The sequence below is a fragment of the Stegodyphus dumicola genome, chromosome 6, assembly GCF_044657685.1.
Source record: "Stegodyphus dumicola isolate Sdum_Otavi_A_Nest chromosome 6, ASM4465768v1".
In the NCBI taxonomy this organism is placed as follows: domain Eukaryota; kingdom Metazoa; phylum Arthropoda; class Arachnida; order Araneae; family Eresidae; genus Stegodyphus; species Stegodyphus dumicola.
In genome coordinates, this window is record NC_140773.1 from 99,721,957 (window position 1) to 99,749,955 (window position 27,999).

The 27,999-nt window shown below is 30.6% G+C and overlaps 1 protein-coding gene across 1 annotated transcript in view; it reads left to right on the forward strand.

Annotated features, from left to right (window-relative positions):
• The first annotated feature begins 6,481 nt into the window (after positions 1-6,481).
• LOC118182058 (uncharacterized) overlaps positions 6,482-27,999 on the forward strand; it is a 50,719-nt gene continuing 29,201 nt past the window's right edge. Inside the window, exon 1 of the mRNA XM_035351336.2 lies at positions 6,482-6,773. Coding sequence (XP_035207227.1) covers positions 6,750-6,773 — 24 coding nt within the window. The 5' untranslated portion in view covers positions 6,482-6,749. The remainder of the gene's footprint in view (positions 6,774-27,999) is intronic.

Sequence of the window (27,999 nt, forward strand, 5' to 3'; positions counted from 1 at the left end):
GTTATTCAAAATTAGATGGCTCTAGTTACCGTTGTTTTATCACAATGCGAGAAACATACATTTAATTTCCTTAAATATAACAGAGGGCGATAATATTTGACAGCAACAATTTTAAAAGTGAAACAGACATTTAAGTTTTATAAGCAAAATGCCAAAACCAAACTAATAGCCCTTCTGGGCTAACGCCGTTTGGGCTAAAAATTATTTTGCCATTTGCACAACCTATTTTCTGTTTGAAATATGCACACATAAAAATATTAGATTAAAAATTGTTTACCATTTTAATTATCAAAATTTTAGTACTTTAATTCCAAAATTTAGGCCTGATTAAAGAGAAATCAATTTCTTTATATCTGGTCTTATTTCACATAGTTTTGAGCACAAATTAGCATCCACATTTAAATTTGTTCTGTACTTAGTTTTTAAATATAACATGGAAGAAAATCCTTGTTCACACATACAGGTTGTGCGAAAAGGCAACAAAAATGCAATAGCTTTATTTAAAATGCTTCTAAATTTCTTTTTTCGGTTAAGCCAAAAATTAACAAGTGTGTTATTTTTGAAATCTTCAGTTAGAGTTCGATCACAGGAAATTTCTATCAATTGTTCTTCTTCACGAGGTAAAATTTCAGGTATATTTGAACAAAATGAATTTACAATCCAATTTTCTTTTTCATAATCCTCGGGAAAGTACATGTTGAAATTATCTATCAATGAAAAACAAAGATTTTTAATGTCAGATGCTAATCTTCTTCTATTTTTAATTTATTTTAGATTAGAAAACTTTCTAAAGTGGCAAAAAATTAAAGCATTATTATCCAATTCTTTAATTATTAGTTCGAGTTTTTTTATCAGTGCTTTTATTTTATCTCTAATGGTAAATTACCATTAGAGATAAAATACCATCAGAGCTTTTTTGTTAAATAATGTTAAAACGATATCTTTAGCTGCTGGTAATATAAGGTTTTTTCCAATAGGGTGAGACTACCCAGTCTTAGCAATTCTTAGGCTTATCAGGTAACTAGCTTCATAAGCTTTTTCAGTTGAAGTAACAAAACCTTTCATTACGTGTCTACTATTTTTTAACTCCGATAATTTTCTCTTAAAATTTTCTTCAGGTATATACTTTAAATTGGCATGCTTAGATTCAAGATTTCTTTTAAGAAACGTTGGTTTCATACTTTGATTGTAATATAATAGTTTACCACAAACAACACATTGAGGTTAAAGGTCCATTTCATCTCCATTCCAAGTCAATCCAGATGATGAATAACTTTCATTATATTTTCTAGAAAAAAATTTTCTTTTCATTTCAGAATTCTTAGTGCTAGTAGATTGTCCTGGATCAATCACGTGGGTGAATCGTCACTTTTCCGCTTAGTCAATTCTAATAACCATTTTTCCATTTATAAAATCTAGATTTGTTTTATTATTTTTTCATAAATATTTAAATGCACAATACATTATGAGTTCTTTAAAAATAGACGACGATGTTCTCAAATCGCGTAGAAAAGTAAGGAATACAAAGCAGCAAGAAGACAAAATACGTACTGTTAGAGACACCAGACTGGCATAAAAAATTATTTTCTTGAAAATGGAAGAATGTGGGCCCAGCGACATAAATGCTGATATGCTAATAAATCGATAAACTCTAAGAGAATTAATGGAATGATGTTATCTTTTTTATAGGAATTTATTTTCATTCCCTGTTAAATATAGCATCCATTCCTATCATTCCTTTTAAAAACATCATTTATGGCACATTTTTTTATGTCTACGGCTAAACGAATATTTGTGAAACGTGCAACATGGAAGAATCACGAAAACTGCCATGCAGACACATCGTTCGCCTATTGCTAAAGTCTATATGCGACTATTGACTTTGAACAAAGTCAAACCGCAAAAATTTACGAGTGTTAGAGAAAAAATTCAATCAGGGTGTTGGGGTTTCAATTTTTGAATTTAATTGTTAAAAACACTTTGCGTACCACCTATTTTTCTCTTGCGTACGGTTGAAAACCCCTGGCATAGAATGATAAAGATCCTGGATAGTCTCCTGCAGTATTTCTTGCCAAATGTGCTCCAATTGTCGAGCTAGGTCTTCAATATTCCCTGGTAGATGCAGTCGCCTTTCCATCATATCCCAGACATGCTCGATGGGAGACAGATCTGGATTGCCAAGGAAGTGTTTGACAAGCTGTAAGACAGTTCATAGAAGCACGTGCCCTATGAGATCTTGCTGAAAAATAAGGCCAGGGTACTGCAAAAGGAACGGTAGCAAAACAGGTCTCAGAATGTCGTCGACGTATCGCTGTGCTGTAAGTGTGCCTCTAATGACGACCAAAGGGGGTCAGGCTATTAAGTGAAATGGCACCCCGAATCATAACTCCTGGCTGAGGGCCAGTGTGGTGTGCAATAGTGAAAGCAGGTTCGGCATGCTGCTCAGGGCGTCTCCAGGTACGTCTTCGGTTATCGTCACGACACCGCTGAAAGCGGGATTCACTGCTAAAGACTATATGTATCCAGTCAGCATCATTCCAACCTGACCAAGCCAAACACCACTGTAATCTGGCTCCAGAGTGTGCAGGCGTGAGTGGCAGATGGCGTAACTGTTGGTACGAGCGTAGATTTCGCTCTATCAGGCGTCTGTGAATGGTGATGGTGGACACTCAAGTGCGGATCGCATGTCTGATAATTGATAGCGATGAATCAGGCGCTGTGACAGCTGATCTGAGAATCACTCTGTCCTTCCGATCTGTTGTGGTCCTAGGTCGACCGCTACTGTCATGACGCTGAAAACTGCCATTGTCCACCCATGCTTGCCAGCATCTTCTAATCGCCGTATCGCTTCGACTAACATGACGAGAGATTCTCCGATTTTCCCAACCTGCCTCTTTCAATTTAATGATATGACCTCTTTCAAACTCTGACGGTTGCTCGTAATAAGCTCGAATCCTGCGGCGAGGCATTTTTCAGTCGTTCAAAGTTATCCTAAATCGCAATGCAGCAGAAATTTTAACAACAGTTCAAGAATAGCTCCTTATATACATCTGCTGGCTGCGTAGTTACGATGCGACTATTCATTCATTGGACAGCAACTTTAATCATTTGCATATTTGATCAAAACTTTTACGCATACGAAATTTCAAAACAATCGAATGATTCCTTCTTGGTGCGTCGAATTTTTTTTTTTTTTTTTTTTGTTATACAGTGTATTTTAGAGAAACAAATTTCTCGTTTTTTTATCACTTAAGGGTCCCTAACCAAAACAGTTTCGCAGGAATAGATGTCCCAACTAGCTACGCGGGACGTAAAGTTTATGTCTCTTATAAATATAAGCAAAATATAAATAAATGGATAAATTTAACTATATATATTTTTACTAAGCGTACAACCTACAATGTGGATGGTAGGCATAAAAAGGTTGACTACCCCTGCTATAACGGCTTGATTATTTTCATGAAACAAAACGAAACGCAAAAGCAAAAGCCGTTCTGCGACATTTTCAACAATTTGCTAGAATGACAAAGCGCGATGATCACTTCCTTCGGTCATGATTTTGCACAAATGTGATCGTTGCTAGTTACTGATTAAAAACTGATTAAAAATGGATTAAAAATGGATTAAAATTAATCTCAGAAGTTCTTCATTCATTCCGCTTTGAAATCATTTGATTACTTTATTTTATGTTGCTCTCGCAATTGCAATAATATCAGTTGAAAGCCAGACATAAATTTATACGCTTAACATTATATTATTACTTTGCATTAATCAAGGAAAAGTTTATTTCTATTTACTTTAACTTTTCTATTAATTCGTTAAGAAATACAAGTTCTGATAGGAATATAGTAATAACTTCATGCACGAAACTGGTATAGCAAAATAATTTTACATCTCCCCGAAAGGGTTGCATTTTTTCAGGTTGCAGTGATCTTTATTTCTGCTTATATTAGAAGGAGATCAATTTTTAGTTTTATCATTCATTAACCATTATTTTAGCATTCCTCGCTTGCATTTAACCCTACCAGCGGCCGAATGGTTAAGACCCCTGATAATTGGTGGTTCTATCTGACATGAATTTGGACCTAGGGGAACAGGTTGGCTGCATGATTGATTTTCATGGTTTTTTATCATGTGTAACATAAATACGTCCAAGGTTCCCTCAGAAAATCCTCCACGAACACGAAAACATTCCTCCTCTTAAGCAGATAGCCCTCGTGGCTTTACCATATTCAAATAACCTAACCTAAGTGCACTTAGCATTTATTGCAATTCTAGATTTAACGCCATAATTTTCAGATTTATCAGAGATATAATAAATGTTAGATTCTTGGCTATAAATCTAGCAATCTAAATGTTTTTACATCTCCGATAAATACGAAATTATGACCATAATTCATTGAAATTCATCATTCATCCATAGAAATGTTAATTTATCCATAGTTATGTCTGCCATGCCGAAATATAATTTCAACTTTCATTTACCATTTTTATTTTAAATAGTTCCCCTTCTCATTAGCAAGCATGTATTCTAGCAGTTCAATATAATATTAACAGTATATTATTTTTAAGCATTTCAAAACCTGTTACAAATAACTTTTCTATGCTAAAATGACATAATATGATAAATCTTATTCTTGTATACTTGCATGAGAAATGTTCTTATATATGTGTTACTACCATATCAAGTGAAATTTAAGAAAGTTACCAAGTAAAGAAAGCGAAATATGCTTTAAACTTCTATAACCATAGAAGAAAATTCTTTCCATTTATATTAATTGTATTTTCAAATATATCGGTAATCAATTCAATAATTTATAGTTGTATAAATATTTAATTATGCGTAACTGTAGGCAGAACAGGACGGGTGCAAGTGGACAGAAAACCAGGACTTCTGTGTTAGGTATACCAAACAAACTTGTAGATTTAACGGAAATTGGATTTAACTATTGGATTTAACTGGAAATCTTGCGTTTTATATGATAGGATTGTGACATGAAGTATATTATTATGCTTTTTACAAATGCGAAGTATCATGGGTAATAAAGTAAATTTAACTATCCTTAATTATTTCTGGGACTCAGCATAAAATAATTGGTTTGCTATTTCTGGTTTCATAGTTTAATCTTTTTCATTTCAGATAGCTTCTGCACCAATTTGATGATCGTATCTCGAATCTGCTTTTTACTCATCATGAATCGTGTTATGGCATGAATAGAACGTTTTAGTTGGGAAGGAAAATATAGAAGGAAATTGTTATTGTGGTTAAGAATTATGCCAGGGGAAATGGCGTTTAATTAAAAAGCATCTTAAATAACTAAATTAATTAAACCATAAAACTGTCATTTTATAATTCAAAAATTTGACATTTTACTGTTGGACACTGAAACTAATAATGGATAAATACACATCTCCTTTGACAATGTGCTTGCCCTCCATTAATTCTTAAGTTCGGATCTGTTCAATTTATGTCCTACTTACAGTATATTATGTTCTAAGATTTATTTAAATTAAATTTTCTTTTAATCTTTATGTGTAACTTCCATTTCTTCCTTCTAGGTCACCAGAATTCAAACTAATTTAAGTTTAAATAAAGAAATTTATAATTTCAAGGTAGTACTATGTCAATCACCCAAAATAGTTGTTTGGCAGAAGACGAGGGCCACCCACGTAACTAAATGACAGTGCTTACTTAGCTCCTTGTGAATTTAGCTATTTCTGTTTACTGAATTTGAGTTAACGTTAAAAAATATAGTTAAATAATTAAGCAAATGAAAGCCTATCATTACAGTTGAATTTCAAGTGCCTCTCTATTGCTAATTTTAATAAACCTCTCAGGTATGTTATTCTAGTTAGATAGATTACTGTTTATTTTGCATAGATGATTTTTTTTAATTAAAGAGGTTTAACTAAGTGTCACTAGATAGCTAACTAGTTTAACTTTACAACATCACGAATTTTAACTCAAATTAATTGAATTAATTACTATTCATACATAAATGCACCAGTATATAAAGAAATCTAATTGCAACACTGACTAAAAACGCAGAAATATAGCACAGCAATATTTTAAAGAAGCAAACAAAATTTTTACATTTTTCTTAAACATGATATGCCTTGAAATTGTAGCATAAAAGGCCGAATGCTTTCATCATTTCCTCTTTAGATAAAATCAGGCAGCCTATTCTGTAAATAATTTTGGTGGTCAATTCTAATTCTATTTTTTACCGAAATTTATTACTCCTTAGTCTAAATTTCCCCTTAATGATATCCAAGTACCTAAAAATATCTCATTTCTAATAGTTGAAAGGCAGTCCAAATATAACAGTCATGAATCTTTCTTCGAAACATGTTAAGGAAAGAATCAACGACGACAAGTCCCAGATGAAGAAAGGAACTCAACCAGTCGAGGATAAAAGTTCTCCTCTGTGGTCACTTGTGACATAGTGACTGATTTAATGTCCCTCTACTGACCACTTTACTCCATTCTAATTATGGCATCAGAGTAAAGTTAGTCTCAAAGAAGGCCCTCAGGAAGGGACCGATATCGCGTGTCCTGTTTCTATGGAAACGAGGAAGTTATTTAGAACTTGTTCAGTGAAGCTTAACCGACAAAATAACTGATGGAAAAGAAAGTTTTCAGCAAAAGGACTTTCTCTCCCTGCGGATAGTCGAACAAGAAATTGTTTGTTGGATGAGAAAGTGCACAATTTCGTAAAGCTGGCGCTGTTTGAAAATTAAGCCACGTCATGGATTTTGGACATAAGTTCCAAGTAAGTTCTTTTGTGAATGTTTGCATTGCAATTGACATGCCACAAGAATGTAAGACATTTGAATTAATCTAAAAGTCTAAGGAAAACAACCGCATCTTCCTTAGGTCGAATTATTATTGAATAAAGGGCATATTTAAAAGAATATTATTAAAAACATTTTGCTTCTTTATACATTTTAAAGTTTAATTAATTATTTAATTAATATTGATATTAAAATCTAAAATTGCTATTGTTTAATTTTACTTCTTAAACTACTTAATTAAATAAAGCATAAATTATAATACTATAATATATTAAATGGGTAGACTAAGTTGATCAGATAAAACTAAACATAAATTTTGTTCTCTTTTGCATTTATGAAAAGTTGATTAAATTAATTATTTTTGTTTCAATAGCTGTGAGAGTGTAATTTATTTTTTAAATTATTTATAAAATTTTGTATATTATAACATAATATATATTTTAAAATGTATGACTATTAAGATCATTAGTTTTCTTCAGTCCAAATCAATCGAAAATTTTAGAATTAATGAAAAATGCAATATAACTTGCTGGAATATTAATTTATATGTTTGCAGAGATAGCATTTATAAATATGCCGTACTCATTAATTCATTAATAAAATATACTTGTGTATTATCAAATAACAACATGCCATAAAATTCTGCGTAGAATTTTTTCCTGATAGTAGTTATATGTTTTGTCAAATACACTGGTAAAAGAACAAAATATATAAATAAAATCAGAAACGTGATTTATGTTAGTCAACTCAGCCTTAACAATGAATGAAAATTTCAGATTAGCATACATTTACCATCTTTCCTTACAGTACGAATGAATAATCGACTAAACACAACTTTATTTTTATTTTAACTTTATTTATGAAATTTTAAAGTATTTTAGGTTTTCCACATATATTTCCGTTAGCTTTAAAAATAATTAAATCAAAATTAATTAATTTAAATTTCGTCTCATTTTGCATTTCGCAAATAAATTTCGTCTCGTTTTGTAATTAGATTTAAATAAATTATTATCAACAATTTCTATTCTGCCATCGTTTTTATTATATCATCCTTTAATTTGAACTATATGAACCTTTAATTTTAGTTTAAAAACTTTAATATCAACAATACTGCAAGAGATATTTTAAAATAAATTATTATCAACAAGTTCTATACTACTGTTATTATCAAGTTTTATACTACCATCGTTTTCATGATATAACCCTTATATGAATTTCTAATTTAATTTAAAAACCCGGAATATCAATAATACTGCAAGTTAATAGTATTATTCATTTACATTATTAAATTTGAGCTGTTCAGTTTCTTTTACAATGATTCTTCTAGAAATTAATAGCAAAGAAGCTGATCGTTAAATAACCCCATAGTTGAAGTGGCATAACAATATGTGATAGTAAATTTGTAATGCTCTCAGTGCCATTGAATTTATTGCATATATCTGAAATTTATTGTGCCGATTCAGCTTTTTTTTGCCTTGAATGCGTTGAATCACAGGTCATTTTACCGCTTGCTTTTTTTTTGGTTTTCAGCGTTTTTTATTCTACATCATTTTCGTGCAAGTAGCGGAACGACTAAATTTTTATAGTTTTCTTGATTTAAATTTTCATCCCAATTATTCACGTTAACGCATGTTAAATTGAGTCATTTTTGCAAAATATATCTAAGTAGAAACATATTGCGTAGTATTATCTTTAGAAGGACGTAAGGCAAATAAAAGAAATTACCACCTTCCTCTTCCTTTTCATTTTTATTCATCATTTCTTCAGAATTATTTAATAATACTGAATGTTTGGGTGAAATTTGTCATTATTAAATAGTCTATGTTATGTATAAATTAAAGAAATAAGAAAGATTTGAATGAAAATTGTCTTCCAAAAATTCATATATTGCATGAGATATTTTAATCCTTTTTATCCATTAAGATTGTTTTTAAAGAGACAAACAAAAATTTAACCAACTACTAGGTAGACACTTTTACGGGATACATTTCACAACAGCAGTGAAATATAAAAATATAAAGGATGTAAATAAATTATATAAGACACAAACAGAATACCCAAAGATCCGTTAATAAGATTCAAAATATTTATGTAAATAGATAGTTTATATCATATCTTTTTGATTGATTTAACTTGAAACTTTCGTCGTAATGGTATTTAGTGTATTAGAAATCAGTTCGTATATGTGATGTATGTGATAAACATGCTATACCTCTTATTGTGTGTGTTTTGCCCAGTGGCCGGCACAAGTTTTCATAGACGTTCGTCCCTACTAAGACCGGAAGCGGTAGTCTCTTTATTATGGAAGCACTTAATAGGTGGACCACCTATGCCTCTTATGAAGAAACGGACAGTTACAACCTTGCCCTCTCTGGGATTGGAACCCAGCAGTATGGTATCGCAGTCGGTCTTCCCTAACTACTGTACCATCTGGGCAGCAGATATAACTTAGATAACAGCAGATATAACTTATCGTTGCAAAATATTCTATTCAAATATTATCAGATATTTTTTCGTTAAAAATCAAATAAGCTTATTTAGCAGAGTTGAAATCTGCTTTTACGAAAGGTTCAGGCAGTAGAAAGAAGATACAGTTCGTTTAGAGAAACAACCATGAAAACTAATTTTGCTATAATGCATGTGGTTCTTTTGTATTTGAAATCTTAAACTGAAATTGTAAGATTTATCTTATTATATTTATTATTTAGCAGTATTATTTAGCAGTATTATTATTTAGCAGTATGTAAACTATAATGCAAATAATCTTGTAAATGATATGTGACATCAACCTCTAGTCATTAAGATCTAGATGCTGCAATGTGCTCATTTAGTGCATAATTTATTTGCTTTAATACATATAAACTTTAAAAAATTAGCAAAGAAATAAAAACATTACCATAACTTCGCAAACCGTAAGAGCACCCCTTTTAAATGTATCAAACCCTCATGGAGTTATGTTACGTTTTTATCTCAAATCAATGGATGAAATAAAACATATTTAATGCGTTAATTGTTTCCAAATTATATAATGCATTAAATTACATTATTAGAGTGAGATAAGGTGTGTTTATTTTAAATTCAATATAAGAATTATTTCAATATACTTATATATATTTTACATCAGTTTGTAGGAAATATTTTTATCATAAAATAAAGACAGAAAATTATGTATTTTGCATAGTAAATTATTAAACGTAATCAGCTTTCTACAGAAATGCGATAAACTTCTTTCCGGAAAGTTTTGCGTTGAGAAAGAATTTATATTGCAATGGAAATCAATTACGCAATATTTAGATGTCCGACGCCGAAGTATTTTATATCTCGGGGGCCAAATCCATTGAAATCACTCGACGCAAGAGATTAATCAGTTTTTATGGTGATTGAAAACGATTAAAATAAAGTGCAGCCATGCACATATCGTTACTCTAAGGATATCTTTCCTGGATCAAAGCCTTGAGCAACTGAATTAAATTAAAAAATCACTACGCAGTACTTCCGAGGAAATAACGAATAATTGGACTCAACGATACTAAGAGCTTTCAAATAGGACGAATTAGAAATAGTTTCCACTTCATTCTTATCAGTTGTTCTATATAGAACTTGAAATACCTTAATATGTATTTGTAATTCTTTAATTCATTCTCTTCATGAGTTCTTTTCTTTTCTTTTTTCTTTTTTCATTTTAGTCTACAATTATTATCGACAATCTGGAATCATTTCTATTCTGTGTAGCAATTTATATAAAACCTTGGGCATTTTCTAAACTAAACTAAGACTCAATTAAACCTGCTAGGCTGAATGTTGTGTTTGGCAAATGATTGTCCATATGGAATCTTATCTACTCCAAAATTATTAGTTAAAACGTATGTAGATAAAATCCAACTGAACGATTAATAAGAGCTGTAACTCGAAGATAACAGCTAACACTCTCTGCACCTTTTATGATTGATATTTTCTTGTTCCCTCTCTCATGTATAAAGAAAATATAAGCTAAATTCCTTTAGAAAGTTATCCTCAAATGCAGTCTTATTAGATAGTTCTTCTGCGCTTTCATAACAAGCTAATATGCAGACACGTTGCTTTCAGGTTCTCTAATGTTGTCAAATTCAGATAATCATGCTTTCACTCAAAAATCTTGCGTTCTTTATTTGATTATGAAATATTTATTAAATGTTACTTAAAACATATACTTAATTTGGTGTTAGCTGCATAATAATTTGCATGCAGTATAATTGATTGATTTAAAAACAATAGTAGAAAAAAAATAAATTCAAAATCTTACACTAACAACTAAAGACTTCTAACAAAAGAAAATACAAATCATATTTTAATTTTCGAATTTTAATTGTTGATCGCAGTAAAAATAAGCATTTAAAAGCCATAATCTTCTTCGATTCGCATTCATAGTAATAGAAATCTCCTCAGAACTTTTTTTTTTAATTTTCCGTTAGACGTTTTACTTGCCAGTATTTAGTATTGAGATATTTGATGTGTAAACAGAAAATTTGGATTCACAGCAATTTTTATTGCAACTGAGAAATCAGATATAATTATATCAGTTAATTCAAGAGTTATACCACATGGGGTACCAAACCTATTTCTTTTAAATTTTGAAATAATTTTCATTTATTGGAATTTTATACTAAGTGTTCTGTGGAGTTTGCAGCAACGGTAAGCTATGCATAACGTAAGTACGAGAATACTTTCTAGTATTTCTGTAAGGTTTTACTTTATTTAGTTGACTTTCTAAGACGTTTTGGTTACATCAGAACTGAAAGCGAATGTTTAATTACAGTTGCTTTAACAAATGCTGCACTAACTAAGCTGTCGAATTTCCTTACTTCATTTTTACGTACTCTTCTGATTTGTAGCATAAAGTCGGTTTTTGATTTTGCTTATCAGGTGTTTCGCCCTTAGACACTACGCGGAAAGGGAGGTGTGCCCCGTGAAGTCCTTTTTAAGGAAAACTGGCTCGTATCCACATTACACATGGGAAAAATTACGAAAACGCGCATACAGCCAGCCCGTTTGCCGAGACGAACCCCAGATCGAACTACCACTATTCAGCGGCTGTTACCGCTCGGCAACTGGTGGACATAAATCGAGCTACATGAAAGATGTAACGATTAAATTATATTTTAAATTTTAGTTGTTTTAAATTTAGCAGTTTTAAATTTTAGTTATTATCGTTCGCTACACTTCGTTTGCTACACCAATCTCCTAAAGCAAATATGCAGTGATATTTAAATTCGATATTAAGTTTTTAAAATTTTCTATTGCAATAGTATTATATGAAATTTATTTATTCACACGCTGGTTTAACTAGGGATTAGAACAAGTCTCGTTTAACGTTTACAATAGTTGTTTGCATTTGCAAAACAAATTTCTTTATTAGAATGTGAATATGATTTTGATTTAATTTGCTTTTGTTTATTTTTAATAAATAGTTGCACAGATTTATTGCAGCTTGAAGCTCATAATTGTGTTCTAGTTTTACACTTATTTTGTTCTTCGTTTAAATTTATATATACATACACTGTTTACTTTTAATTAAAGAACAAATCACAGAAATGAAGACTACTCAAAAAGGTTACAAGTAGCACTTAATTGAATCTGACCCACATATATACTCCACATAGTAAGGCATAAAATAAAATGAAACGATATTACCAGACAATTACGATGTTATAGACATTACCATATGTATAAAATGAAGAAATCGGACGTGTGAGTTTGGCATAGGAAAATTACTTTCTGTATGGAATATTATCTCCCTTAGAACACATATAGTGATGTGCGATGCTGTAAATTATGTGGTTTATCAGTACCGTAGGAAGTGAGAGCCATTAATCTTGTAAAGCGGTTGTAAGCGTGGCAAGAGGGGCGAAGGATTGAGAGTAGCTATACATCTTCCTTAAGCATCCTAAGCTTGCTCGATAGGATTCAGGTCCGGTCATCGAGCTAGCCACTCCATGAACTGAATTGTTTCTGCTGAAAACAATCATCCACGAGAAGATCTCGTTGCGATCTAAAATTGTCGTCCTATAGCAGGAAATCATCATACATTGTTGCAGCTTAAGGGCAGTCATAAGCATCATGGATGTCATTTCTAAAGGCCTAAGCATTCACTTTTAAACGAGGAAAGACATGGAGGTATGTGCATCTTCCGAAAGAGATACCACACCAAACACATACACTGCCTTCTCCGTATGCATCTGTTTCACGGGTGCTTTTGTTGGATGATAACGGGTTCCAGGTTCTCTTCAAATCATATAACGCTTACCATAGATTTGGAGGCTAAGTCTAGACTCGTCCATAAAGAATGCAGCCCGCTATTCATCAGCCTTCCAGTGGACAACTTCGCATGGCCATCTCAAACATTACCTTCTATGACGTGACGTGTGCGGCACTTAAATGACTGGTCGTTCCGCTTACACACATCCTTCATGAAGCGTTTTATGCACAGTTGACGTCGACATCAACCTTCTGAAGGCTGCAGGAAGAGAGGATCTGAGTTGAGTCCGAGTTGAGGTTCTATTCCTTCGTGCGCATAACAACAAATATCGGTTATCGGCGCGCGTAATGGCGGTTGGCCGTCTTTCGGTAAACCTCCTGGATGCCGAATTTATCATTAGGAATTGTATTGAGCGTATGTTAATATAAAACAAAACTATAAATCGTTTCCATAAATATTCGATTATGTCTTTGAAAGTGTTTGTAAAACGTACAATTTTATTCTTGCATTTTCAAGATTCGGCCGTACCCATGTATACAACTTTCATCATATACTTAAAGGCCGCTGCGCGTGTATGCAGAGTACCTTTTGTATAATTTGAGTCCCAAATAATAGTCATTGTTGTCTAAAACACAATTTAAAAATTAAAATTATAATAAATTACATCTTGACTATCAGATTATTTCTCAATAAATTAATTATACTACTTACTTTCTACAAATTAATTATACTATACTTCTTAATAAATTAAGTTTGATATACTTAATAATTAACTAATACTACAGGGTATTAAAATGCTTATTTACTCTATCATTCTTCACTAAAGCTAAATTTTATTCTGTTCCCAACAAAGGTTAAAAGCGACAGACTGTTTTCTATCGCTTTAGTCATTTTTTTGCTGGTTTCAGTCTGATGGTCAGTAGGTGAAGTATAGCAACTCAGTAATCAAAATGCTAAAGCAACCGTGAAGAACAAAAACCTATATCTGGGGTAAAATTAATCCAGCTGATTCAAAAGTGTTAGCAAATTTTGCAATCAAAGTGACTACAGTTAAGCTAATTATCTAATTCAAGCAATAATATGAGTAATGCTTAAATAGCGGAAAATACTGTAAGCGTGATTTCGGTTGATAACAGCAATATTGTGGCCTGGCTATATTACACTTTGTTTGGATGTATAAAATTTTATGAAAAATGTCGTACTTTAATCATGTCTCTTAACGTACGAGTACTTTAATCATGTCTCGTATATTTGATTCCGTTTGTCGCAGAGATGAAGTCCTTACCTGAGGTTTCGAAACGAACAATTGCACCAAAATGTCAGAACAATTGCAGAACAACTGTCAGAACAATTGCACCAAAATATATGATGTCTTATTATTAGCTGACAGATTAAATTGCTCAAGAGAGGTTTGAACTACAAATGAATGTAATAGCCGTACTTATTCGTAATGGAACGGTTTTGTAATCTTCTGATTGTTTTTGCCTTAGATATTAAAGTTATCATAAAATTAAAAATCTATGCAATTTCTGTTTAATAGTTGCAGAAAAGAAATTAAAGCTTTTTTTTTTTTTTTTTTTTTTTTTTTCGGATTCGAAAATTATTTTCTCTTTGTACATACGAAATTCTTTGTCCTTTTAACTTCCTTCCTTGTTCATTAACTTCCTTGTATAAGCAGCATCGTAATCGCAATAAATTTCGGGTATCATATTTCTACGAAAATATCCATTTGGACCACTTTCGAATCCATTTAAACGATTTTTTTGCGTGACATCTGTACGTATAGACAGAATAAAGGATTATTGTTTGCAAAACGAATTGTAAAATGGATTTAAAATGGATTAAAAATGGATTATTTCGCTACGCCTGTACTTAAGTACATACATATATATCCATCTGGAATAACTGAAGAAGGAGAAGCCGTAAAACATTGAAATTTTGTATATGAGACTGCTATAACATGGCGTTGTGCCCCACTTCTCTTTCTTTGCAGTCACTATATATGTATATATATTCCCACCCTGTTTTCCGGCTCGATGAGCTCAGTATTTTGATTCTTATATGTTGGTAAATTGTAATTTTTTTTTTTTTTATATAAAGTGGTTTAAATATTTTGTTCTTTTATATTTCGGTTAAGGTTTTTATCACTATAGTCAATCTGCATGCAATACGTCTAACGAGGCGGCCATGTGTTTACATTTGAAACTCTTAGCAGAATAGGGAATTACGTCACTTTGTGTATCAACTGCAGTGCCCTTTTGTCTTAACGGGACCAAAAAGTTAACTGTCAACTCCGTGCACCGAAAATGTGGTCTTCCTGACCGTGGGCTTAATTGCTTGTTTTTACGTAAAAATTTTAATTTTATTTGCAAATTTTAACTGTTTTCAACTGATTTGGTGTTTATTTTAAGGATTTTTAATGAAGATGTTTTAGATTTTATATATTTTTGCCTTGCCGCGAAATACAAATAGAATTGATTAAATGAGAAATATATGTCTAATGAAATTCGAGGACCACCCAGCGGCCAAGCGGAAAAAGCCGCTGGACACTGGTAGTTCGGTCCGGAGTTCGAGTGTCGACGAACGGGCTGACTGCATGGGCATTGTTTTTTCCTTATTACGTGCTCCACACTTAGGCACTACACGGAAAGGGAGGGATGTCCCGTGGGGGTCTTTTTAAGGGAAACTGGCTCGTATCCACGTTACACATGGGGAAAAACACGAATTCGCCCATGCAGCCAACCCGTTCGCCGGAACTCGAATCCCGGCCCGATCTACCAGTGTTCAGCGGCTTTTACCGCTCGGCCGCTGGTGGGCCTGCATGAGCATTGTTGTGCTTTTTCCCATGTGTAACATGGATATAAATCATTTTCCCTAAACACGACCTCCACGGGTCATCCCTCCCTTTCTGTGTAGTGCCTAAGGGCGGTGCACGAAATAAAAAAAATTAAAAAATAATTAAATTCAAGGAAATAAATTTAAATTAAGTGCAGCAAAACATATGCTTAATTTAATAGGCCATGAAAGGAAGTCCCATGTTATTGATATCAAATATTAATACAAAAGGCAGCAGAAAAATCAAAAAATGAAAATGAAAAAAAAAAAATGAAAGAAAATAACAAGTTCATTTCTTCATCATCTTTAGGTATGGCTTGGCTCATAAGCATTTGGTCTATCCATTAGCATGTTATTAGTATTTCTATCTTAAAAGCCACCATAACGGTTGCCGCGTCTAAAGCTGTATCAAACATATTAAGAAGTCGTGAAATGAGATCGACTGTTTCTTGAATATCTGTTATACCATTTAGAGCATTTGGCACTCCGAACTTTGTAGCTATGACTGCTTGTGAGAAACCTTTGGCTGAGAATATGTTACTTCAAGAAATTTCTGATTTATAATTTCGTAAGCCAGAAATTGCTTTAAGTAGCATTTCTTCCTTTCATCTGTACACCTTAAAGAGATATTTATTTATATGCTAATAATATAAAACGTTTTACTAGTCTCTTCTGAAAAGTTATGTGAAATTAATTCTCCAAAGACGAAACACTGTTACAGTTTTCTTATACCTCACGACTGGTCTCCAGACAGTTATTTTTGAGGTACGTTTAATTACATAAAAACAATGAAATTATAAAAATTATTCATTGATTGGTAATTTCACAGAACCGTAGAAAATATACAAAATTTAGCAAAGTTATAATCAAGAACCAGATATATAAAATATTAATAAAGATAAAATTCAAAGAAATGATGAAGTTTAAATTCATTCTGAAATAATGAAATACTTACAAGTTAAAATTTTTCTAGAAATATTTCGGCTTGATAAAAATAAATGAAATTTTATTTTGATACCATGTATGTTGGAACATAAAGGTCCCCCATTTTTAAGCATTTATTAACAAGATTAATTTTTCAGTAATATACTTTTAATCGTTTCAAGGAAAAATAAACATCGCGATCACAAAGCGAACGTTTCCTGTTCCGTTTCAAGTGCAGTTTGAGATACTGTTGACCCAGGAAAATTTTGTGATTACTTAAGCGTATTATTTTGACTCTGAATAAACTAGCACAAATCATTTTACGCTAATATTAATGTCATCGTCATCCTTGTTTACAATCATTCCGCTGATTCAGGTAACTAACTATTGGAACACTAAAATCATTATTTACTTGTTTACTTCTTTTTAAATGTATATAGCAAATTAGAAAAAATGTAAATACATTTGACATATGTTATTTATACCAGCAATGTGAAATAAGTAAGTAGAAAATAGCACGTTAATATGTTGAACAAACGGGCGAAAAATCATCAACTGTTTAACAGATATTTAGCACTGTGACATAATACGTACAAGTATCTCTATTTCAAGTAATTCTATTCAGTAAAGAAATAAATTATGAAAACTTACTAGCTTACCATTTTCAACGCTTTCAGATAAAACGAATTCGAAATATTACAAAGTTAAACAACTAGCCATTCAGCATCTCTAACCAAGCGCCATGATAACAGTTAGCAGTGCTTACAGGGATATTAAATGCCCATTAGAAAAGATGCCAAAACAAACGTATACGTATTTCCTACAGAATGCTTTTAGTGCTTCTTGTGCTACTAAATCATTCTCATACACAAACTGCCTCAGAAATAACTCCCGGGTTTCATGTGTGAATATCAAACCAATGATAGATATTAAGTAAATTTTATTTCGCAGTTGGAGCGAAGAAGATTTGCATTTTAGTTCATATAGGAAATAGGACCGTCTGTCTAGTTTTAACAGGATGGTGTCACAGCGAACACATCAAGCATATGCTCGCTTCGATGAGCGTATGACATGGAATAATTTCCTAGGCGTTTGGTTTGAGCTTGAGTTGTTAGTTCATGGCCTACTCATTCCCGAGATCTTGCATCTTGCGACTTATTTCTGTGGATGTACTAGAACTAAAAACAGCCAAAGGAAACGAATGGAATGAAAATTGCTATCAGACATCAAATCGCGACAGCAACATCAGACATAACTAGGAGGCTAGTGCAGAACTTTAAAGTAAGACTTAATAAATGCATATGCCATCGAAATCAGTATTTGGATATCATTTTCAAAACAAAGTGAATTGCGTTATACAAAACAGTGAAAAGTTGCAAATTGTTAATTTTGACATAAACTTAATACATTGTTCTTTGTATTTTTGCCGTTCAATGGTACACTTTTCAAATGTGTAATAAAATAATAAAGCTTGTTGTCCTAACCAAATTTAAAACAAAATTTTTAATGATTTTTATTTTTGTTTTATTGCCTTACGTATGAAACGTAGTAATGTTTTCTGCCGCATCTTATGTTTATCAGCCTGTCATTAGGCATGCTTCTGTTACCTTCTAGTTGGCGAGTCCATAAAACTGCGTATCTAAAATATGTGACATCCAGTTGAAAGATACTGAGTATTCCTTATGAAATAATAACTGTAAAAATAATATAAATGAAGTGCTATAATGATCCTAATTAGATAACAATAGTAATTTAAAACTTTATTATTTTTATCGCAAATGTTCGCAATGTTTTAAAATTTGCAATTTAATTGTACTCTACATATTTTGTGCAAGAATTATTACGAAAATGTGGCTATGCCTTCATTTTTTATCTCTACTGATATTTTTCATAAGTACTAGGGTTGCGATACTCAAATATTCAATGACGAATAGACTATGAAATAAAGCCAAACTGAAAACAAATTCAGCGATAGTGGCATTATTAAAAAATTATATAAAGTATTAAAAACATGAATATGCAAGATTACTGTAACTGATTCATCGACTTGCAAAACACTATTTTTAAAACTATCTTGCTTATACAATAGTAATTGATATATGTAAAGAACCACTAAATCGCCAAATTATTCTCACATAAACAAATGTTCCATCTGGTCACAGGACACATGCAGGCGTAACCGAGTTCGGTCAATGTATTTATTGTCGTTGTAATAAGCTCTAAAGCTAAAATTAAACCCTAAGCTGTGGTAGTGATGTCGGCACTAGTGGTGCGGAGACAAACACATGTTTTACGTTCTTGCAAAAAGAGAAGCCACATGGCATTAGATAAGGAGACATGGGAGACCATGCTGCAAAAGGTATGGCCCAGTCTAGGCTACAGCTTGCATGAGTATCATATGACGAATAAGAGAGCTTAGAACCGTTGCAGTTATATTTTTAGTTGTTTTCAAATATAATTTTGAGTAGTGGTATTCGTAATATTTTAACAGTGTTCTGAAATCTGAAGTATCACATTTTTAGCATCCTATCACATTAGCTTCAATAGTTAGTTATCTGAACAATAAATAAAATTAATGAACCAATTAATAAAATTAATTCATTTTTATAAATGTTCACCTGTGTAAAATCGATATACTTGTGTTTTATCAAAAGGATAAAGTTAAAAAAAAATTCCAGCCATATTCTACAATGAACTCCGACGAAAAATAAAAACTAACTTAGGCGTGTAATAATTATAAATTCAGCAGATGGAATTAAACTTTTAAAGCTTATTTGAAATTGTTCTTTTGAAAAGCACCACGAAATATATTTTAATAGCATATTGAATTTTTGTTATCTGCGTAATATTTTCATATAAAAATTATTTATATGTTTTTATATTTATATTTATTTATTATTATATTTAATATAACAATACATATTTTATATGTTGTTATATATATATATATATATATATATATATATATATATATATATATTATATTTTTGTTGTTATATTATTATATTCAGCAGAAGTAATTACTATATTTTTTAAATAGTTTAATGCGTGGAATAAAATGCAATTAAAATTATTTTGTGCTTAATATATTACGCTTGGGTTTTTAGTTTTGAAGAGCACTAGTAATAGACACGTGGTACTTTTATAGAAAACATTTCCATTATTATTGTAACTGTCTTATATCGTAACATGTCCGTTACTGTTCCGTTATGATTATGGTAACACATTGAACATTTCATTCTAAAATATAAAATATTGCATATCTATTTCAAAGAACAAAACGTTATTGTTTTGCAGAAAACTTGGTCCATAAACTATTATAATGGAATAAAACAACGCATTTAGAATTTAAGTATTTCTATGCTTTGGTTTTGCTTAAACACTTGATCTGGAAAGCTTTTGATTGATTAACTGATTATGGCAGTGCAAGCGAATCCTATCAGCCTCAGCAGAAATACTTCAGGAGGACTTAAGTAAAATCATTTTGAATTCAGATATTTGTATTATAGCGATGATTACGGAATGTTGCAGACACGTTTTCCGAAAAAAAGTGTTTTCCGATAACATTGTCTGAACGACAGATTCCTGTTGTAGTAATTTACAACAAGTAGGGAAAAAGTGAATTTGTCGCTGTGTTCCGGGCAGGCAAGTAAATCAGAAGGGCTCACAGGACGCGGCGTGTAGTTAGTGACAACAAAGATTCCTTAAAACATTGCGTTCGACGTCGTGTTGAACGCATAACACGAATGCATTTCCTTGAAACATTGCATTAATGTTGTGCGAATTAATTATCTTGTTTGATAGCAGCTGTACATGTGCGCATATCTACGAAACATCATGCAACCAGCTTATTTGCTGGAAATCTAACTCAGGTAAAATTAACAGTGTTCAGCAATTTTGGGCATTATGCGATTTTGTGGTATGAATATTTTGAATTTTAAAATAATATTGATTCACTCCATATAAAATAACAAAACTTTAAACTGATCTGCATTTTCATACAATCAGACTAATTCATAATAAATATTTTCTTCTTCAGAATTTTTTATTAAACATAAAAGGATTTGGTGAGGTTCCCCATCCCATTTGAAGCTGCAAAGATTAAATAATAAATAATACTTTTCTTATTTCATACATTTCTATTAATCTTTAAAAATAATATTATAGGTTTTAACCCTTTTCGAGGACCGATATTTATATGGCTTCAAAAATGTGACACTCAGCGGTCTTTTATTAAGTAATTCTAACTATAAGCTAAAAATATATGCAAAGTATTGACAAGTTTTGACGCTAGAGGGCCTCATATACATGCAATTTCAGGGCGACTCAATGTGACTTGAGTGATAAGCTTCGTATCAATCTGACAGCGAATACTGGTGGGTGTGTAAGTGAATTATCTTCAAATATCCAGTAGATATCAAGAAAAGTAATAATCGGTATATACAATGAAATGTCAAATATAATTCTGATTTAGCTTTAATTCATACTGCCCTCATCTGTAGAAAATAAGAACAGTGAATAGTTTTTAAATAAACATCATACTTGGTTTCCAGTTCTTAATGGGTTAACCTCAAGGATATAAGGGACGGCCTATAGCGGTTTCCGTAGATGCCGCTATTCAACAGAAATTCTACTTGCTGATTTTGAAATCATGATGCCAGAGTTCATCTATTACAACATAAAAATTCAATGAAGAAGAATTCTCGAAGTTTCCTAACCGTAACCATGTAGTTACAGCAAATGATCATTGTTTTTGCCAATGAGTATTTATTTTTAAATGTTTAAGTTTTCGATATTTCTTAATTGCTATTTAAAAACACACTCTGATGTATTGGAGGTACAATTATAATTCTGAGTACAAATTATTTTAAGTAAATTTTTGCTCTTGTAGCTTAGTACCCTATTTTTGCAACCTCAAGTCTCTTTTTGTTCCTTAATTACTTCATGAGACATAAATAACATTGAAAATCTTATTCAAATGGTCCTTTGTTCAAGTAGCCTCAACCGGAAAACAAATACACGCTTACCCTTGTAAATTCCAGAAAGAATCAGGAATGAATTCCGTGGCCGATTATTTCTATTTTAGAGTTCCATTTGACATCCAATTCTCTTTTGACCGGTTATAAATTTTATTGACATCGCATTCTTTCTGAATCGATCGGGAAGTGGCTTTTCAGCTCCGTTCTTCTGGATGCAGTAAATAAGAAAATTCCTACAAGAAAATCATAGAGTTTCCAAGTATCTGAAAATCTTGTTATTTTCCCAGTTGAGCTGAATAGAATGGACGAACTTAAAATCAAAAGCTCATGCATAACATATTCAGTGAGTATCACTCTACCATGTCTTCTTTCATTAATATTTTTGTATCGTTAAAGATTATTATTTCGTTCTTTTATTCTGTATCAAGTGTTTACTTTTCGTTAAACTCAGTTATGTTTAAAATTCTGCTCTTTTTTTAGGGTGGCGACAAAGGAGAAGGATGGTATAAGTTTTTTTTTTTTAAATTTCTTATTTAATTTATATCCAATTAAAAAGAAATATAATTATTAGTAAAACAAAAAAAAAACTTTTACAGTTTTCTGGTATATTACCAGTTAGAAACACTCGCATTCAGTTCGCACTTACTCATAATTAATGAAATAATTCTCACAGTAAAGTTTTCAAATGACCTACGTTAAATAATTAAGAAGTCATAATATTTTGTTCTAAATTTAATTTATTTGACTTTTCCTCCACGCTTCACTTCAAGAATAATTAAAAGAGAACACTAACTAAAAACTAAGAAAAACTAAAGCTTGCAGGCGAAAATCGAGCTCTCCATACATAAGCAATGTAAAAACCCATTTAACCAAAAGTTAAAAAAAATAGTTGATTGGGAAAACAAAATGCGTTGACATTAACAAAATGCCAGACCAAATATTTATAACATATAAAATAATATTTACAATAGCCGTTACCAGTATAAATAATGATAATTATAGCATATATTATCAGTATATACACATAAAAAAGAATAAAATTTAACATTAAAAGAAAATTGCAAAATGAGTAAAAGTTTATAACATAGATTTGTGTAACGAAACAAGGTTGTACAAATAACTATTTACAATTTCTCAGTCATTTAAGTCGAATTAGCAGCAGCAGAAGAAGCTTTTCAACTGGAAAATCATTAATCTATAATTGTTTTAGGAGAATGACACTATTAATGTTTTCAGTGACAGTCGAAGAGTTTTTCGAGCTTTAGCATCTTAACAGAATGAATACATAGTATCTTTGACGCTAAAAATATTCTTGCTCCGATACAGGAAGAAATCTGATACAAAATTTACCGGATTCGTGGTCAGTCTGGCATTCGGGATAATAAACTGGTTGGACACGTTTCCAAAATTTCACACTCCTTTTCCAGAGAGAATCATTGGAAGTTTGCTTATGAAAGAATTGAAAAAAAAAAGGGCAGTTTTTGTTTTATATTTGTTTTGTTTTATATTACGGTCAACCCTTCATTTGACTTACGTTGTTACAGAACATGAAAAGTTTCTTCAATAATAAATCAAAGTGTAAACCATTTCTTCAAAGTGAATGTACGATGCAAATGGGAAAACTAAATGAAGAAGCAGATATTAAATATTATGTTTGGGAATGTCTAATCACATTGGTATTTAGATAAAATTTCTCCTGTAAAATCTCTTCTAATGGCAATAAACTATTATTTAAAACTCCCAAATATCTTATACATAGAATAACAGAGTTCATTACTAAGGAAGATGGTATTGTTATATATAAAATAGATAAAAGTACTTATATTTATAAATTTATAATAAATACAAATATATACTGCATTATCTTTTTGATAAAACAAATTATTTTAATTTTTTTAGAAATTTTTAAAATGAGCAAATTTTTTTCTTTAATAAATGTTCCCTTCTATCAAGACTGTGCATGAATCTTTAAAATAGGAGAAAATGCTATAGACGTGAAACCTGAAGACTAACAATTTTGTTCATAAAACTGTATTTACTATTACTGGTTCTTGAATTCGTAGTAATAAAAAGAGAAGGCTAAAATTACCATTTCCTATATTTCCTTTTGATCAGTGATTATCAAACGGAATACCGATGCATGGTCAAAAATAGATATCTCCGAACGCAACATTCCATGAAGTGCTTTAAGAGACTAAAATGAAAATAAAGACAGTATTTGGAGCCTTGAGCTTCTCAGTACCTAAATAAACGCAAGTCTTTCTAGAAAATAATACTTCTTGGAATATAAAACCCTCATTAAATTTTAGGATAAATTTTAAGAAATCAATATGTAGGTGAAATTTTAGAAGAGCAGGAACGATTATAATGAGAATGAAAGATAAGCTGTCTATTTAAAAACAGTATTTTACGATCCTACAGAGAAAAAATTAGATAAACTTTAATATTAGACCGATATAGTGTTTGCAGACCTAATATGACATCGTTCAACTAGATGGATTATTATTGTTAACGGTAGTTACGCAGCTCACATGAACAATAATTAATTACATGTGTGCATTATATAGCATTTAAACAATGTAATTATTTTATAGAGTATGGTAATTAAATTCATTCCTCTCATTCTCTAATTTTATTTGTCGAAATACTTTTTTGTTAGATATAGCCAAATTTTTGGGCAAAACATACAGAAGAAAAGACAGTCTCGTTTTTTAGTAAGTAAGGTACTCTCATTAGGTGTAACTACTGTTAAAATATATAATCAGACGAGTGTTGAAGTGGCATTTTTGAAAGCTTCAATAATTGATTACAAACATACGAGTAAAATTTATATAATATTTACTATGATAACTATAAAAGAAACTGAGGCAACAAATCAGTATTCACTTAATATAGAGCTATTTATGCACGTGTTCGAGAAAATGCCAAGCTAATGTAAGAAAAGATGTTGAGTACAAAAATGGCAACATTAATATTACTAAAACACTGTTAAAGGATGCAATATAAATATTTTTAAAATATTTAGTATTGATTAAAGAATAAACAAAAAGTTATATTCATTTACTGAATTGTTAAATTTGTTTGATTTTAGATCTGATTCAGTCTATGCTTCTACAATATTACATTAGAAAATATTAACTGAGTTTGATAAGAGAAAATATATAAAACTGGGATTGTAGAGTACTGGTATAATTCTCCCAAACAATTTAAATTTAATTACCAGAAAAATAATACAGAGTTCAAAGCAACTATTAATTTAAAAAAATCGATGATTATCTGAAATAAAAAAGGAATATTAGGTAATTATTAGATGGGTAACGATAAATGCATCATGCCTCTACGTTGAGAACTATTAAGACTTCCATATTTGGGAATATTCGTGTAGATTTCTTTAAAAACAATTCAGTGCTTTGCTTTGAAAACTGATTGAAATAATATATGTCATATTTTAATATATTACAAATATTATTTAATTACCAGAATTTAATTAATATTTATTAATATTTTATTAAATTAAATTTTGCCAAATTTTAAAAATAATATTTTATTAAAAATATTAATAGTGTTAATATTTTATAAAAACGTTTTAAAATATTATTTAATGTTTACAAATTTCACTCTATTATAACCGCAGACATATTTTCTGCTTTCCACACCAAATTTTTTAGTATGTTTAATTCTAAAAAATAAAAATCTTTAAAACTTTATGAGTTAAGATTATCTTCAACAGTGGAATTAAAACGAAAAAGTCATATTTGCGAGAAACCAAAATATAGTGGAAGTTTTCACCTCATTCAGTTCATTATATTCAAATTAGTTATATATATACTTATACATAGAGTGATATATCTGGAAACCTGTGTAACTGTGATCATAATGCGATAAACAAATAACATCTTAGATAATGCAAGTTACGGACCCTAATTTGAATTATTAATATGTAAGTTTAATACCAAGCCATCATTCAGTCGACCAGTGACCTGAGAAAATATCCAAACTAATTTTAAAAATAATAAATAACCTTTTTTGTAAATGCTTTACTTGCAACAAAGTATAATTTTATTTCCTTATATTTCTCAACTTCGATTAAGGGGATCAGTATAAATAATTTTAGAATCCTTTAATTTAACAGTATTATATAAATAAAATATAATTAGCTGTAGTAAATGAATAAAATGCACAGATGAATAACAATATACAAAATTACTTGATTTCAAATTTATTTTTTTAAGTACAGAACTACTCTTTTAAATAGAAACAAATTTTTGAAAAAATGTATTTACACAAAGGAGGAACAATATTTAACAATAAAACAGATGATAAGATGACATAAGATAGATAACATGTTTCAGTTACATGTACTGTAAAATCCACGAAAACGAAATTAAAAGTTCAGAACTTTATTTTACTTATGCTAAACTTTTAAATTTATTTAAAATTGATGCTTTATGTGATATATTCTAAAGCATTCCTCATGAAAATCTTTCTTTATCACATGATGATTTTTATTAGGTAGCTTATTTCAAATATCTGCGCATTTTATAGCATCGATTTCTACTGTCTTTTACTCATCTATGCGTTTTTGATAAATGTTATCAATAGATTTATTTAAAAGTATTTCGCTCAGAATATGTTACACGAACACAACACTTACTGATTTATTTCTGAACAGCATCTTCTTATTTTCACCTCCAAAGCATAAAATTAAAGAGAAACATTTAAGATTTTGACGATTTATGTAAAATAACATGATTTCCATATATTGCATTTTTACTAGATGTATATATTCAAATATGTGACCAATCGAATAAAAACCCAAGGTACAATTTCGAAATTTCGGAAAATGCTGATCCAGAGGAAAATCGTGAGCAGAATCCACGTGAGCAGAAACATCTTTTGCTCAATTGTAACGCTGCAAATTTTCATGAAAATAATGATTTAGCTGCTAAGTAAATTAAATACAGTTAACACAATTCGATCATAAAATTAACGACTTATTAAGAGTTTTGTTTACTCCTTTTTTAAATCGGACAGCTTTTTTGACAGAATCTCAAAAAAGATATAAGGATTTTATGCCACATTGAACGGCAGACTCCAGAAGGTGACTATTTTTTAAGTTCTTGGAAGATAGACAAAAATTATTGTATTTAGTGCGATGACTACACTTGGATGATAAATGATGACGTGGACAATAAATAATAAACCTGATGCAGCGTAATAGCCCCAAAATCTGAGAAGATTCCGCTAAAATCATTTCTAAAATTAAAAGTAAAAATAAATAACATCAAGTAGCGCGTGTATTTATTAATATTTCTCAACGTTTCACATCATTACCGTCAAATGACATATAGCACATAAAAGATATATCTTCTTCTAATACTAATATATGAAAAAATTGGTAAAGAAAACTCACTCATCGGAAATAGCTGTATTGTGAAAGGAACACAGCCTTTTAGACGTATTATACTTTCATTTTAATTCAGATTTTTTTCATCTAACACATTTCTATTTGAAATATTTTGGTGTAATTAAATTCAGTTCAAAGGAATCTTATGTATTACATTCATTTACAAAAATGCTGAACAATTTATTTTACTTCTAACTTCAATATTTTTAGAAAATCTAAACTAGCTATGTTACTTAAGCAAATTAAAAACATTATGAGCGTTTTTCAAATTATCTGTTATATGAAGCTCAAAGAGTGTTAATGTATTCAAATCATTATTTCCTTGCACGCTGTTTTGCATTTTTTGTACGTATGTAATAAGAAACTATTCGCCACAAAATAATCTATTATGAAATGCGTTTTTGCTTCATAAAGGTAGAAAGGAAATCTATTCGTCTTATGCTTTTAATAATAATAATTATTACAATCACTTCAAAAGATTGTAATTAAATCCATTTCACAAGAATCAAACATAATCTTGCTGTTTTTAAACTTTTCTTCTAAATTCCAAACTAGCACATTGAACTATGAAATAAAATGATAAGGAAAATAAATTTATTTAATTTTTAGAAGGAAGTGAGTAAACTGATTCTAAAATACAAATCAATATGAATGTTTTGGAATGGTATTGTTGATATGAAAATACAGTTGTATAACAATAACATAATATTCCTTTTTGCGAAAATACAAATCGATTATCTGTATAACAATAACATAATATTCCTTGTTACGAAAATACAAACGGATTATTTTAAAGGAGTATTCATTCATTTTTCAGTATGAGA